General features: G+C 36.1%; 1 protein-coding gene across 2 annotated transcripts in view; it reads left to right on the top strand.

Moving 5' to 3' along the window:
- The window catches only part of LOC114651910 (NACHT and WD repeat domain-containing protein 2), a 140,940-nt gene that overhangs the window by 85,614 nt on the left and 37,253 nt on the right, over positions 1–18,073 (top strand). For both annotated transcript variants that reach the window (XM_028801991.2, XM_051928197.1), the window contains one exon: positions 14,298–14,501. In XM_028801991.2, the coding sequence (XP_028657824.2) occupies positions 14,298–14,501 (204 nt within the window). The remainder of the gene's footprint in view (positions 1–14,297; positions 14,502–18,073) is intronic.

Genomic DNA, 18,073 nt, shown 5'->3' with positions numbered 1-18,073 from the left:
AGATAATAAAAGAGAGAAACACAAAAGTCCATGATAACTCCAGTTTTATAAAGTCTATAAACTGTTTGATTTAGGAAACAGTTCTTCATTCCCTATGCACACTTCAGTTTCTCCAGCAAAATGTCTCCTTCTTAATTTATTACATCATTGTGGATGTTCACCTACAGTGCATCCGGAAAGTATTCACAGCGCATCACTTTTTCCACATTTTGTTATGTTACAGCCTTATTCCAAAATGGATTAAATTCATTTTTTTCCTCAGAATCCTACACGCAACATCCCATAATGACAACATGAAAAAAGTTTACTTGAGGTTTTTGCAAATTTATTAAAAATAAAAAAACTGAGAAATCCCATGTACATAAGTATTCACAGCCTTTGCTCAATACTTTGTCGATGCACCTTTGGCAGCAATTACAGCCTCAAGTCTTTTTGAATTAGATGCCACAAGCTTGGCACACCTATCCTTGGCCAGTTTCACCCATTCCTCTTTGCAGCACCTCTCAAGCTCCATCAGGTTGGATGGGAAGCGTTGGTGCACAGCCATTTTAAGATCTCTCCAGAGATGTTCAGTCAGATTCAAGTCTGGGCTCTGGCTGGGCCACTCAAGGACATTCACAGAGTTGTCCTGAAGCCACTCCTTTGATATCTTGGCTGTGTGTTTAGGGTCGTTGTCCTGCTGAAAGATGAACCGTCGCCCCAGTCTGAGGTCAAGAGAGCTCTGGAGCAGGTTTTCATCCAGGATGTCTCTGTACATTGCTGCAGTCATCTTTCCCTTTATCCTGACTAGTCTCCCAGTTCCTGCCGCTGAAAACATCCCCACAGCATGATGCTGCCACCACCATGCTTCACTGTAGGGATGGTATTGACCTGGTGATGAGCGGTGCCTGGTTTCCTCCAAACATGACGCCTGGCATTCACACCAAAGAGTTCAATCATTTTCTTTCTCATGGTCTGAGAGTCCTTCAGGTGCCTTTTGGCAAACTCCAGGCGGGCTGCCATGTGCCTTTTACTAAGGAGTGGCTTCCGTCTGGCCACTCTACCATACAGGCCTGATTGGTGGATTGCTGCAGAGATGGTTGTCCTTCTGGAAGGTTCTCCTCTCTCCACAGAGGACCTCTGGAGCTCTGACAGAGTGACCATCGGGTTCTTGGTCACCTCCCTGACTAAGGCCCTTCTCCCCCGATGGCTCAGTTTAGATGGCCGGCCAGCTCTAGGAAGAGTCCTGGTGGTTTCGAACTTCTTCCACTTATGGATGATGGAGGCCACTGTGCTCATTGGGACCTTCAAAGCAGCAGAAATGTTTCTGTAACCTTCCCCAGATTTGTGCCTCGAGACAATCTTGTCTCGGAGGTCTACAGACAATTCCTTTGACTTCATGCTTGGTTTGTGCTCTGACATGAATGGTCAACTGTGGGACCTTATATAGACAGGTGTGTGCCTTTCCAAATCATGTCCAATCAACTGAATTTACCACAGGCGGACTCCAATTAAGCTGCAGAAACATCTCAAGGATGATCAGGGGAAACAGGATGCACTTGAGCTCAATTTTGAGCTTCATGGCAAAGGCTGTGAATACTTATGTACATGTGCTTTCTCAATGTTTTTATTTTTAATAAATTTGCAAAAATCTCAAGTAAAATTTTTTCACGTTGCCATTATGGGGTGTTGTGTGTAGAATTCTGAAGAAAAAAATGAATTTAATCCATTTTGGAATAAGGCTGTAACATAACAAAATGTGGAAAAAGTGATGTGCTGTGAATACTTTCCGGATGCACTGTATGCTACATAAAAAAGCTAATTGTGTGTGTGTCTTTGTTTTTGTGTAAATGCTAGATATATCTTCGTAATATCGCTCCATGTGTATAGCATTACCCACACATGGGCAACTGCCTAAAGAAAAATAAAATATCTACTGTATATAGCGGCTTTATTGCATGTCACATGTATGCCTTTATCTGTGCATTGATAGCTGCTTCAAGCAGAATTAAACTTCCATGTAGCTGCTTTAGAACGCCCCATGAGGTTCCATGGTTCTGTTGCCTCAAGCAAAGGGATATACTAACTTGGAATGAGCAGAATAAATTACTGTCTTCAGGCCTGTGAATTGTTTTTATTATCTTACTCTTATGAACCTTTCTTCCAATTAAAGAGCTCTCAAAAATTTCCCTGTAGCATAAGATAAAATGGCCTTGTAATGGACAGTAGTAAAAACACATGATATGTTTGTAATTATCACAAAAAAGCTGAAGTTCCATGTGAGCATTAGCCTTAACCTGTCATATTAGTTGTGACTTGTACATATCAACTCTTACTACATACATTTCTTCACCAACATCAATAATTACCATTTCCAAGTTGGGCATTCGATGTGACAGGTTTGGTCTAGTAATCTTTTAAGTATTCCTTTCAGTTTGTATATAGACAATATTCTTACATCATAAAGAAAGTGAGACCTTCATCTTTTTGTAAATCAAAATAAAAGAAAGAGAAATGAGTTACATAAGACAATGGTCAACTTTGACATATGTTCTGCATAAACATTTTATAGTGAATCAGACAGAAACTGAAAAGAGTAAATGTTAAAGAGGACCACTTAGCTAAAGAAAGCACTTAAAGATCAAGCCCCCAACTTGCCTTCTTTTCTGCCAACTAATTAAAAAAAAACCACACACACACACTTCTTACTACTACTCCTTCACCTAACCCCTTTTATTTGAAGTCTATTTTTTATTATTCAGACTAAGGATGTAAATAAAAAACTAAACGTTTAGCCAATTTGAAGCTGAAAACCGGTTAGGAAAATAATAAAGTGATTTGTACCTAATCTCCACCTCCTCCTAACCTTACCCCCAATTACAATGTGCTTTACAGAGCAAACACAATTTTAGCATAGCCTCCTAGTCAAATTGCAGATCAATTCTATAAATATAACTATTCTATAATGACTATTCTATAAACATAACAGCTTTTTGCTCCTCCTGGAGCGATAGCACAGCCTTTTAGTATTTTAGCTTTCTTTTACAGTATATTCTATAGACTGCTGCTTTAAATGTGTCATAGTGGTACACAGGAGTATAATATCCCTCAGTACATGAATAATCAATATTTGAAAGCATTGTCCAGTTACATGTTGCCATTTGCTGCAATGGATCTGAGAACTGGCATGAACTGGTTAAGAACTATTGTTCTGTATGTTCTGTAAATGGGTCTTATCTAGCTGATTAAAGCTCACCTTGTTCATGTTCAAATTCCTATTTGCTCCATTCTTCTTTTCACTCATTAATTTGAAATGGCTAAAAGAAATGGAAGCAGGAAAAATCAACTACATGTGACAAGCTCCTTTGTAAGCCACTTTGCGAATTTCCCCTAGCAGAGAGTAAGCAAGAGGGAGACAGACAACACACTGAGAGCGCAAGAGCAAGAAAAACAGAAAAAAATCAAACAAGGAACATATTTTAGTGCCTTTGTGTTATCCTATTAGATGTTCAAGAGGCACAATGCAATCCATATGACCTTCCAGTGCTTAGCAGAATTTGACAAAAATAAGATGAACATTGAATCTGCCTATTTTGAGCTGCTTTAATTTGACATTAATGAGTTCAGATTTTGGTGTAAACAATTACATGCTTCTGATTCTTTATATAAAACCAGTTTTATTGGATTTTAAGATTACTTGCTCAGGCACTACAAATCAATGTCAAGTCCTCCAATCCCTGGTTATCTCTTTCAGGACTTTAAACCTACTGATTTATTAACAACAACTACTCATTTTAATATGTCCATAGACCTGTGACATCACAGTATGGGGCACTATGATGATGATCTTTTCAGGGAAACAACAACAACAATAACAACATTTATTTATATAGCACATTTTCATACAAAAAAGTAGCTCAAAGTGCTTTACATAATGAAGAAAAGAAAAATAGAAATAGAATAGAAAGAAAGACAAAGTAAGAAATTAAAATAAGACAACATTAGTTAACCTAGAATAAGAGTAAGGTCCAATGGCCAGGGAGGACAGAAAAAAACAAAAAAAACTCTAGACGGGTGGAGAAAAAAATAAAATCTGCAGGGATTCCAGGCCACGAGACCACCCAGTCCCCTCTGGGCATTCTACCTAACAAAAATGAAATAGTCCTCTTTGTATTTAAGGTTCTCACAGAAGGACTTGATGATGATGGTCATGCAGACTTCTGGCTTTTAATCCATCAATGTTGGAACATCACGGCGCTTTGAGTAGATGGTGGTGGCACAAGCCGCCAACACAAAGAAACCGGAAAAAGAAACAGAAGAGAGAGTAGGGGTTAGTACGGATTTTAGAGCCACCATGAATAGTTATTATAATGAATTGAATATACAGAGTATCAGGATTAAATTAAAGTGAAGTTATAAGAAAGCCATGTTAAAATAATGTGTTTTTAGCAGTTTTTTAAAATGCTCCACTGTATTAACTTGGCGAGTTCCTATTGGCAGGCTATTCCAGATTTTAGGTGCACAACAGCAGAAGGCCGCCTCACCACTTCTTTTAAGGTTTGTTCTTGGAATTCTAAGGAGACACTCCTTTGAAGATCTAAGGTTACAATTTGGAATATAAGGTGTCAGACATTCCGATATATAAGATGGAGCGAGATTATTTAAGGCTTTATAAACCATAAACAGAATTTTAAAGTCAATCCTGAATGACACAGGTAACCAGTGTAGTGACATCAAAACTGGAGAAATGTGCTTGAATTTTCTTTTCCTAGTTAGAATTCTAGCAGCTGCATTCTGCACTAGTTGCAAACGATTTATGTCTTTTTTTGGGTAGTCCTGAGAGGAGTGCGTTACAGTAATCTAGTCGACTGAAAACAAGCGCGTGAACTAATTTCTCAGCATCTTTCAATGATATAAGAGGTCTAACTTTTGCTATGTTTCTTAAGTGAAAAAATGCTGTCCTAGTGGTCTGATGAATATGCGATTTAAAATTCAGATTACAGTCAACAGTTACCCCTAAGCTTTTTACCTCCGTCTTGACTTTTAATCCTAATGCATCCAGTTTGTTTCTAATAGCCTCATTGTATCCATTATTGCCAATCACTAAAATTTCAGTTTTCTCTTTATTTAGCTTTAGAAAATTACTATTCATCCATTCAGAAATACAAGTAAGATATTGTGCTAGTGAATCAAGAGAATCGGGGTCATCAGGTGCTATTGATAAATACAGCTGTGTGTCATCAGCATAGCTGTGGTAGCTCACATTGTGCCCTGAGATAATCTGACCTAACGGAAGCATGTAGATTGAGAAGAGCAGCGAAAGTGAGGAAAGTCACTTTCTTCATATAAAACCAATTCCCAAGAAAGGTTAATTAAAAAAAATGTCAAAAATTAAAGACTGTCCTTTTACTAACTTTATGTGAGAGTTAGCTTTCAGTATGAAAGAATAGTAGTGGTTATCTGAATTTAAAATACTTTTTACCTGTCTGCATTGCCGCTGAATTAAACCTTGTCTGCTGTGCTTGACCATTTTGCAATTCAAGGTGATGAACAAACTCAGTAGAACTTTCAGTCTAAATTGAAGGCACAAATCTGCACTCAGTATTGAAGATTCTCCTTTGAAGATGTTTGGTATATTTTTGTAAAAAATCTTTAAAATTAGGTAAATGTAAAGTGTGCTTGGTATTAAGTTGATTAATAACGTTGCCATATGAGTGTTTGTGTGTATAGACTAGTGTTTGTGGAGCTTTACTGGTAATCAAAACCTAATTGATCTGTTATAGGTTATACATGCTGCCACCTTAAATAGTTAAAAATGTTTAAAGTATCTGTAACACATACTGTATAATGGCTACACATACTATAGTCATAGGATTCTAATGGAATATTCAATGATTAAGAAAAATACTTTGCCCTCAATCATGGAGAATGTTCTTCTTATTATCATATTATTCCATAAATTCATCCATTGATTTTCAATCACATCTGTCTGATCGGGGGTCACAAGTTGCCAGTGCCTATCCCGAAATCAATGGGTGCACAGCAGGAGCCAAACCTTGAAGGGATACTTGCCCTGTGTGCTCAACACTGAGGAAAATTTAGAGTGTTATATGAAAATATTTCAAATCATTATTTTGCATACATCTTTTTAACCATCCCCTGGCAAATGTGTAATGTTTCTTTTATTTTTAATAATATGCAAGCTCTACTAAGAATGAGAAAACAATCTTTTATTAAGATGATAAATGGTTTTTACTGTTTCATGAAAATTACTATTTTCAACACTCTTTTAGATTTTTTTTTTGCTTTTTGTCAAATAAAATTGCTGTATAAAGCAATTTGATAATCTTTCTCCTGCAGCAATCAAAGTGCTTTGACAACGTGTACCGCAGAAAAAGGAAAAAAATCCCCTTTCATGTCAGTGTGCCATGCTCAGCCTAAAATACAGTCATTACACTTTGGAAACCCTGCTGGAATAATTGCTTCGAAAGCATTTTGTCTTCCATCATTGTATAAAGAAATAATAAATGAAAGGTCTCTGTAAAGTAGCTTTTGTTAATGGGATGTCATAGCACAGACATGACACTCCTTGTCATTTAATAGGCAGACATTGTTAGATGTAAGTTGACTTTTATACACATAGAGTGGAATAAACAAAAGGGAGCCATGTAAGCACAGCACTGATAAAATAATAAACAACAATTTGCTTCCACCTACACATAACAGGTACCTTCTCGTTAAAAGTACCATTTTAAAGCTCCACTTCCATTTTTCCAAAGTTCATACATTGAAAAAAATTTCCAATAAACTTTTGATAAAAATTACATTTAAATTGTCTATTAAACATAATCATACATAATGATAATAAATATAAATCCTGCAATGGTCCTCTTGGGTAAAATGGATGTATGAATAGATAGCTATAACACACATTAGTCACATTCAGTAGATAGATAGATAGATTAATCCCAAGGAGTTCTCAAAAACCTCAGGTTATTTTTTTATGTTTACCTTTTTACATTGTCTGGCATACATTGTCCAACCAAGGTCATAGGTCTGTCTGTAATGAAGGAGGCCATACTAGTTCTTCTTGTTTTCACCAGCTATTTGGCTGTGACAGACTTACATATGTAAAAAAACCAGGCACCCAGTAACCCCCCAAACCTTACTTAAGGATGTCATGGCATCGTGTCATATCCTTACTGATTAGTAAACTAAATCCAGGATATTACAAATTAGATTTGCAAGAGCCAACTTCCCCACTGGTGCACAAAACAACAATGGACAGATGATGCATGTGTATGTGGAGTTTTTTTTTTGTGATTCTTGTGGGAAACTTTAATCTACAGCTCTAAAACTCTCCACATTCATTTAACACACTGACAGAAGTTAGAAATGTAACATTATTGATGTAAATAACTTGTTGTAAATAATTTTGCTAGAATAAAAGTAAAAATTCAATGTAGCTGCATTAGAAGCTTTCTCAATTTATTAGAATTGTGGAACTCATTTTAAAAAATCTAATTTCTCCATTTGAGCCTTGGGTACTAACATGGGCATTTGGACTTAGCAATAGAAAGCGCTGAGTGGGAATGTTCTAATATGATTTTGGATTAAAATATAGACAAAGGGAGCTTACTTGTAGCTTAAATACCAATTTTCATTTTTATGAATTGTGTGCAAATCTTGCGAGCAGTTGAAGTGGAGGGTGCTGCATGCAGAAAAGGGGCATGGCTTCGTAAAAACAAGCAGATGAAATGGCGCATGGGAAGTTGTGGAGTTCTTGCAGTTAAGCATATCTGACACAAACTGCCTTTTTTTCTTATTCAATCCAGTTTGCTTCTGTAGTATGTCAGTGGGGAAAAAGTTATTGATTGGAAATATTTTTAAATTATAAAGGTATTGTAAATTAATTATATGCCCAAGTTTCAATGGCGTTATGTTACTAAATGACATAGTTTTAAAGGTGTTGCAAGGACATTTTGACCTTCTGCATTCTTCTCAGTATACTCGTTTGAACAGTTCAATCCTTGCATAAAATATGTATGAATTGTCTATAAAATATTAAAATTATTTAAAGTATTTTAATCCATTTCCCACATTCCCCCACAACAGCTCCCTTGGTCAGGAGGAGCTATAGTTGCCTTGTACCACTACCGGATAATCACCTTTTGCCAAAATGTTAGTCATCAGTCAGTCATTGTCAGAGGGTGCAGGAGTCTTTCCCAGCTGGCATAAAACCCAAGGCAGGAATAAACCTTGTACAGGGTGCCAGTCCATTGCAGGGTGAACACACACACACAATCGAACCACACAGTGGGGCCAATTTAGCATCACCAATCCACCTAACCTGCATGTCTTTGGACAGTGGGACAAAACTGAACTAATAAACATCATTTTAAAAGTAAAAAAGTGTACTTTCATATATTTAGGTGTGTTTGCACCTGTCTGTATGTTCACATGAATCATCTTGGCTTCCAGAGAATCACATTTGTTGAAATTTGATATACTTTGTCACAAGAACGAGTCGGAATCATCATAAAGAGTTGGGGCAGTCACCCGTATATTATTTTCTCAGCTGCAAAACTCGTTTTTTATGGTAGCACGATGTGTTTACAACAGAGTCCAAAACAGAACTGCCTGTACTGAGGCAAGATGGCAGTTTTAAAGGCCCGGAGGGGAAATTACATCATCAGTGCAGGAACCGGGAGTGGCGTCCTTGTGCCCAGAAGTGACGTCATCATCGGGGCCGGAAACAGGCAGGATTTCCCGGGAAAAGTCTGCAAGGGACTGAGAGAGATCTCCGCCGCCCCCTGGCCTGGCGTAGAATTACTATTGTTTAGGCCCTTCAGCTGTTTCCCATGTGCACATGTGTGACAACTTCAAAAAAAGTTTGTCAGAACATTTTAATTTTTATTGACATATATGTAATAAAATGCTCTTTACACATGTTTAAAATGAAAAAACTCTCATTTAGAAGCATGAATGAATTCAAAATTACTATTATCTTTAAATGAAGAAATAGTCAGTGTAGCTTCAGATTACTTAACTGTTTCATTCTGAACTAGAGAGTTTATTTCAGCTTGCATACATTGTACTTTTTCTGCTGTTACTCAACTGATACCTGCTCCTGTTTGCAAAACAAATTCCCCATAAAAGTGAATGAAATGCCAGCACAGTTGTGAACTCATTTATATCTAAGCTGTTTGCAGGAACCTCTTCCTTACCAACTCCTGCTGCTTGTAGATGTCCTAAGTACGTTTTATGACTGTAAAAGTAGAAAGTGCAAGCAAAAAAGCAAAGCACCACTAAACTTACTTATGAAATTAATTGAAAAAGAAAGGAACTTTGTAACACATTGTGTGTACAGTGAATAAACGTGTACTTAGTATTTATGTTATTCAAAAAAAACAAAACTTTCACAGCTGCATTTTCAGCAAAATATGATGATTTAATAATATTTCTCTGATACTATAAGTTATCGTTTAGCCACTAAAATGACCTACTACCCGTCATGGTTCATTGCAGCCAACAATTTCAGATTGCATTGTCTTCAGCAGACAATAATAAAATAATCAACAAAAATTGTCACACTTATATTAACATTGTTTCAATATGCATGGTGAAGAAAGAAACTAATCATAAAACTGCCGACACTCCAGTTATTTCAGTTAGCTAAAAAAGCAACTATAAACTCATTTGGAAGAGCATTGCAGTGTTTTTCACACATCATTGAATACATAGTACACAGCTTGAATTCTACGTGGGGAAAGGAGAACATGCAAAGTGACATATAGTGAATGCGGTGATCGAGCCACAATTGAAAAGAGCTACAGTAGACAATGGCACACTTGCAGAGATTTCAGACACTGTAGACCAGCAATGAATGCATATGCAAGAATAAATGGACTTCTTTGTGAAAATGAAAGAACCAATTCAATGTGTTATTTTACTGTAATTGAGGCTTCTTTTAGGATGATTTGAGTGCAGCCATTATTGAAATTCTGGCTTATGTTTTGAACTACATACACACACAAATCGCATGCATGAATTTGATAGCAGATGCGTACATACAGAAAGAAAATCTATAGTTTATTCTTGTATTTGCATCATGAGGTCTGTCATTTCTGTTTTAACATTGCAAATGAGCTGCAATTACTCATAGATGGCTCCATCAAAAATATGCCATTGTGTGTGTTCTCTGTTCCACATGTAAAACTGAAATGAGCTGTGCACTTTGTTTACTGACAGCTCTCCTGCTATATCATACTCTTGCCACATTTAATTCAGAAATGCATTATTCAAAATAAGTATTTTTATTTATGAGCACTGAAAATGAAAAGAATCCAACTAGTCTAGAGTCAAATTTTTGCTTTTGATGTAAGTAATAAATATATAGACTAGAAGATACTATGTCCTATTTGGAGAAAGATTGCACTCAATTGCCAGGGAAACACAGTGTGATGGCTGATGTGAATGTGAGCCTTTCACAACCAATGTGAGAAAAGTAACTGCTGTCAATATTTTCTCATCACTTTCCACAGTGCTTGAAGTCAGCATTTCCCTTTTTGTGGTTAGTAGTACTGTTATTTAAAATGTACGCGTACTGGTGCTTACTGCTACTTTGATATAAGGGATGTTTCACTTTTGACAAGCTTTCACACTTCCAAGAGAGACCCCACTGCTATATGTTTATTAGAGTGAGCTGAGATCTCCAACAGGGAACTATGAGTAGAAATAATTTATTTAAATATTATTGCATGCTTAGACCCAGCCCCGACATTGCATATAAAGTATGAAACTGAAGAAGCAAATACAACAGGGAATAATGACTTATTTTATCCAACTTTGAAGCACTGACTTTGAATGACAAATAACCTGCTTGTCCAAAAAACAGCACCTGCTCCCTACTGAACTATAAACAGACGGACGCCGCCAGCCTACTGTGAAAGGACAGAAAAGATGTCAACAATATATGCTGTGTGCCAAGAAATTATTTATTTTCTTGTTCACTCAAGTTGTAATTGGCTATCTGTGGCTTTTGGGTGTAGGACAACAGGAAAATCAACAATAGTAAAATAATAGCAATAAAATGTATTGCACTTGTCATTCCAACAGATTGAGCATCATAAATATTTCTAGTAATGCATTTTTATGACAAATGCAGTCCTTCGTATTACTGCATGCATTACGTTATAGTCCAATAGATGGTGCAATGCAATGCAAACGTTAATGCTAAAGTCTTTATTGACTACTTAGATTTCAACCCGACGAAGAGCACAGCTAGTATGTATACATTTATATGTACAGTATATATATATAATATATGTGTGTGTGTGTGTTTATACATCTATATGTATGTATGTATATATATATATATATATATATATATATATATATAAAAATCCAGCGTCTGTCTGCATGTCTGTCTGCTTTTCACGAGAGAACTACTTAACGGATTTAGATCGGGTTTCTTTCTATTATTTGCGTGAACATTCCAGTTGATTTTGCAACTTCTCTCATCATGCTAAGTATCATAGTTTGCTTGCGGTACTGATTTATTTGTGCAAATCCGAGAGAGAGGCTGTGGGCAGAAGGGACGGGGGCAGGGCCTTCCTGACTTATGCATCATCCTCCGTTCGAGTCGGTCTACCTCTCACCATGTGTTGGAGCATACCTTGCCTCCACTTAGGTAGGGATACCTGTTTGTTCAACAGACATTATCATCTACAGATTGTTAAGGAGTAACGTTTGATGTTTTTGAGAGAGAGATCAGAGCTACTTGTGTTTTAGAGGGTAGCTGCTGATTGCCAGAGATATCAAGGCCATGTACTTTTCTCTTCACGCTGGGGACGCTCTCCCAACAGAGCTGAACATGATCAGATATAGTGCCAACGTTTCACGGAGTGTACCTACCTTCCGCTTGGCCAGAATTACATTGTTTTTAATTTTTTTTATTGAATTTTAAAGTTTGTCCTGTTTTACTAATACGTGGGTGGGGCCGCGGGGGACAGCTAGTATATATATATATATATATATATATATATATATATATATATATATATATATATAATATGTGTGTGTGTGTGTGTGCATGTGTGTAATTTTAATATATACCTTTGTGCACTGCAGCCCTGCAGACATCATTGAACACGAGAGAAGCAACATAAGTAACATAGTGAACAATGTTGTTTGTGAACTGGAGTTGGCTAAGGGAATATGTTAGAGAGTCATGCTGGCCATTTTATATTAAAGTTTATCCCACATAAGGTTAATAGCAGACATTTTTGGTTGATTAAGTACTGGATTTGACAGGTTTTACTGTATAATGCAATGAAATATCAAAATTCTTGCCTTATGCATAGTGCTACCTGGATAGTTTCCAGCTGTCTGAGAAAATGTAATGGAATTAGTAAGACCAGAAGATGGATGAATGATTTGTTCTCTTACAATATTAACTGCAAAAAAAATCTATTGGCAGCTATAAGGAAACTAAAAATAGAATTTTAGTGTGTAAGCAATTTATAAAATAAAAGGTAACAACATTTGTAGAGCAAGCTATTTTTTTATACAGTAGATGTAAGACATCATAACACTGAGCCTGTCATATCAACTTTAAGTATCAGTTCTAATGAATGGTGCCAGACATTAACCATTAAGAGATCCAGATACAAGAGTAATGACAGTTGCTCCAGGTTATATGTGATAGCAAACTCACAAATGATTGGGGAAGGTGTTAAGCTCTAAGAGGAATATTGCAATTTAAAATGACTTTTTTATCGTGGAGAGACTGAATGGGCTTTGAACAAAATGACAGCAACTCCTTACATGGTGCAAGATGCATGAAATCATCCTTGAGTCTTCACATGATATTGCATAAAATTTTTCATTGCCTTCTCCACACTCATTGATATGTACAGACTTGGCAATGTGTAGGAAGCAGAAAAAGTCTTTGAATTGAATTATAGTCTGCTGCTGGGGTTCACATAAAGTGCATTTGCACATAAACACAAATGATTGTGTTTGTAAGTGGATCGTTATTCTTAAAAATTCTTGAACTATTTAATTAAACAAGAGTCTCTCATAAAGTCCCTGATCGCAGTGTGTGTAGCCAATTGACTAAAAAAACTGGACAATAAACCAGTTTGGCAGTAAAACACAACGTCTTTTTCATGTCTTGCTTTAGTTATTTTATTGCCTTATATAATGTAACCAAAAAATATACTGTTCTACTAAAGCTGTTTGGGATAATGTGATCATCAAAAATGCTATCTTTAATTCACTATTTGTTAATTGATTGGTAATAATCTGTCAATTTGTGATTCAGCAGCACATAAATGGCAAACTAGAAGCTCAAAGCAGGCCAGAATCCTCACTAACCTGTCTAGCAGAACTCCAAGGTAGACTGCGTTCCTACACTACAGGCTTTCTTGACCTACACCAGGCCAACTGAGGTTTTGACTTCAAAAGTTCAAAAATATAAGCAATATCTCAAAATAATCAAAATGCCCCATAGGGGTGTGGATAACCATCAAACCCTGGCTTGTGCCAAAAAATGAAACCTAGGGAGTTTTATTAAAGATGGGTTTATTAACAAAAAAGTGGGAAAGCATTAAAAAAAGACAAAAGGATTTACCTAAAAGGCAATCCACTGCAGCCAGGTCCCAATACAGTGATCTAATAATCACACTCTGAAGACAGACCAAAATTCTTGAAATCCAGGATAACCACAACTGACAATTCCACCAACACACAATTTAACTGAACTGTAAGGAATTCACTTTGCCAGTCTGCGTTTACTTTATGGTTACTTAGCAGTGAAGCAATGTTGGCTGCGCCTCTTGAGGTCTTCACACAAAACAAACAGAACATGAGAGAACAGGATTACCTGCACAGGACCCAAATAATACATAAATAAAATATCATTCATAGTTAATATGTGATTATACAAAAAATACAAATAAAATTATAAAGGGAAAAGAATTATCATTAATGAATTAAAAAACAAACAAAAATGACTTAAAAAGGAAATTCAGACATAGATACACTGACTTACACATAACAGCCAAAACAGCTCTGACATAAACCAGAATATTCTAAGTAAGGTATATTTGGAAGCTACAATTACGCATTTCTGTGCAGTTGCTTTTTACCATGTACATTTACCATGTACATTTAGTTTCATGAATTCTTTTTTTCTTCATGTACCATTAACAAAGTTGGTGTGTTCCTCTGTCTAATGATTAAGTATTGGCCAAACCCTGAATGATTTTTTGGATTGTGAAGGCTAAAGAGAGTCTTTTTTTTCTCTTACACAGGGACTCATTGGTGAAAAATATGGCAGCATCCGAATTCCAGGCGAGGTTGAATCATCAGAATTTGAAATGATTTTGGATGCTGCTGTTGAAGCTAAGTTGGACACTCGTACCCTCGAAGAGTGGTATTGCCGAGATGAGAACGCAGTCCCGCCAGCTTACTACCTCAAACCTAAATCTGAAATGCTGGACAACACTCAAAGTGCAGTGAGTATTAAAGAAGACAATATCTAATAATGGCTGTGTAGAAATAAGGATCAACAGGCTCAAAGTCACTTATTCCTGTTTGATTTTAATTCTCACTGGTATCTCCATTATTAATTATTTTTATTTTGCATATTAAAATACAACCAAACACTACAGCAACATGTGTTGCTTTTTTGTTGACAAAAGTGTAAGAAGATACTCAATTGTTCACAGTCATCCTTGCTTGCTTAGCAGTAACTAGGCACTGAAGGAATATTTCAGTGAATCAAAAAACTATATAGACAATAACTTGTTCTGGAATTATTCAGCCTTAAATCATGCTAAAATATCTGAAACAGTTTAATCAAGACACACAATATATTACTAAAGTTCTAATATTGCTCACTTGAATTAAACTAAAGGTAATTAATGACTGATTTATTTACCCACTTATTTTTAAAACTTTATATAGGCACCTAAAACATTTTCCACTGTTGACTGTAGAGTATCACCTGTCACAGTTAAACTTGTGCAAACTGTTGCATTTTATATCTCAATACACAAGTTGTAAGCAAACATATGTGTTCATAAAGTATTCTGAAAAGTGATAAATAAAGTAGACTAACTAAATTTAGAGATGTAAAGTGACACCATGGTAAGTGAGCCCTGGAGTGCTGTTTCCTGCTTTTTTTTTTTTTTTTTTGTTCATTATTTCGCCTTATACAATTTCTTGTATTAGGAATTTGTTAGTTTTCGCATACCCCTTGGGGCCAGCCATTGTACAGCGCCCCTGGAGCTATTACAGGTTAAGGGTCTTGCTCAAGGGCCCAGCAGAGTAGGATCTCTTTTGGCAGTGACGGGAATTCGAACCGGCAACCTTCGGGATACCAGCGCAGATCCTTAGCCTCAGAGCCACCACTCCCATCGAGTTTTGTTGGAAAAGGCTCCAACCCCACCATAATTTTGAAAAGCCACAATCAAAATAATATTTTATAAAAGAGGGGAAAGTAGCAAAGGGACTGGACCAAGCCACTCACTATACATCAGTATTAGCACAGTATAATAGGAATTTATCAATGGCAGCTGCACCAGATAGAATGCTTGTGCAGAGCAGATGGAAAGCTCCAAGCATCTACAGTGAAGTGCTTTATGTATACAGTACATACCGATTATGGGTTCTTAGAAAGGATAACGCAAATAGCAGCCAGAGTCTGCCATGGTTCATTTTGAATAAAAAGTTTACAGATATCCAGTAAGTGCTTCTTACAGATATGGGTTAATGCAGTCATCTCATAGAATCAGGCAATGTAGTAATAATAATAATAATACATTTTATTTATATAGCGCCTTTCCCATACTCAAGGCACTTACAGAATATAATAAAGAATGGCAGAATATACAGTATATAGCATTGTACAAACCAGATAAATAAATAAAGAAGATTAAGACAGTAAATTCTGAAAAAAAAACAGACAACATAATTTATGGTCTAGCACACACACACAGGTTACATTGGCATCTTGACAGAGAAGTAAACTGAGAGAAAGGTAATAAAGTCAAGTAGAGCTAAAAGCCTTCCTGAACAAGTGTTTGTTTCAGGTTGGCTGAAGTTTACAAAACAATAAGCTGTGTCAACTGTCACTGCATGAAATACAAAGGAACTGTGTCAAATGGTTATTTGTGAAAACTTGGAGGATTCCTGTTATACTTTTAATTGTTAAATTTCAAAATTTTAATTTTTTATAAATTTGAAACTTTTAAAATAAGATTATAATCCAAACTACCTATGTTGCAAATTTACATTGTAGGCAATATTTTAGCTATACAGGGTTTCTCTATCAAAAGGATACAGTAGCAGCCCTATCACAAACTGGCACGTATTTTTTGGTTTCTGTTTTAGATGTTCAATTGAAAAGCACACCAACATACCAGATAGACATGTTCAAATGTTTGCTCCAAAGACACCTGTGACTCAATTCCTTATACTTTTCAAGTAATGACAAAGTCAAAAAGAAAACACATAGCATGCTTGCTAATTTTGGTGTTGGCTGTCAGCTGCTAATGTTATGCCAGTGAAGTCTGCTGGCATTTGCTCACCAGACCATAAGAGCTGATGGTGTATATAACAGATTATTCCTACCAACCATGTTAGCTCGATAGAAGAACATGATGATGCTCCTGTGAGTCCAGTGTGCAGTAATCAACTAGCATATGTTACATGCCACAGCTAAGAAGAGAGTGGAAGAAGCATAAACCATGAGTGATTTTCATTAACCATTCAAAAGAAAAAACAATGCTAAACTAATGATGCTACTTCACTAAAGATTGTTTGTGGGGTCGTGGTAAATGTGATTACTCAGTACTTTTCTTATTAGATTTTTGTAGCTGTTAAAGTAGGATTCAGTACTAACATGCATTTGCACATGTCTGCACAGTTTCTAATCATCTGATCAACCTTTGTGAGAGGTTCTTTCACAAAAACATTTATTCCATGTATGAATTGCTCAACAGTGCTCCTTATATTAATCATTTTTATTAAATTTAACTGATAACTGGACACCCATCTTAGGAAGCAACATAAGTAACACCGGAGAAAAAAAAAATGACTGAATGAATAAAAATAATTTAATGGAAGAACAAAATTAACTGTAGGAAAAAAATAGGAGAAAAAATTTGATGAGAAGGTGAGGGAAAATATAATATGAAATACTTCTGCATTTATTGTAAAACTTTCGCATTCTCTCACAAAAGTTTTTACAGAGTTTTTCTATTATGTTTTTGAATCATTGCCTTTATGAAGTTTCTACATTTTCATCATATGTGCTTTGGTTTCCTCTCACTTCCCAAAATTCTGCACACCAGTCACCCAAATTTCAAAAGAACTGCAAGCTTGAATATTCAGTGTCCAGGGAGAGTCAATACCCTGTTGAGAGCTTGTTTTGTTATACCTTATGTTGCTTTATTGTAAATTTATACAAATTATAATCAAAGGAATTAATGGCACTGTGATTGGCTAACCTATTTTAGAGGTTAGCTCATATTCCACTGTTAGTCATAAAAGCTTGGCCTGTCATTATGAAAATAAACTTGTAAAAACTATTTCATTTTGTATCTTCAATATCTTCCATTCCATCCAGAGTTACGTGGAAGCTGGATCGCGTTGCAGAAGGCATTGGCTGCAAATCAGGAACATTCCCTGGATGGGGCACCAGCCCATCGCAGCGTGACTCCATTTCCTTTTTACAAACAAATATGTGATTTTACTGTGTTATAATTCACAGTGAAATGTGATAAACTGTACCAATTAAATGCAGGGATGCATGGAGTCGCAATGTTTTGTCAGATTCAGCATTCTGAGATCAAATTCCAGACCCCTGCAACCATAAACAGGATTAAGCAGGTTCCCCAGAAAACTTCAGACATTGAAAATTTGATCAAGGGGAGCTTTTTATGCAAAGTGGGCTTGGTTAAAATTTAATCACATAAGCACTTAGAAAGCATTTAAAGCAAAGAAAACAGTTAATGATTTGTAAAGGAAAAGAAAAGTAATATCTATTTGCACCAGTGAACAATTATGTTTCTGGAGTGGACAA

The sequence above is a fragment of the Erpetoichthys calabaricus genome, chromosome 5 (assembly GCF_900747795.2).
Source record: "Erpetoichthys calabaricus chromosome 5, fErpCal1.3, whole genome shotgun sequence".
Classification (NCBI taxonomy): Eukaryota; Metazoa; Chordata; class Cladistia; order Polypteriformes; family Polypteridae; genus Erpetoichthys; species Erpetoichthys calabaricus.
This window is presented reverse-complemented; position numbering and strand designations above follow the sequence as displayed.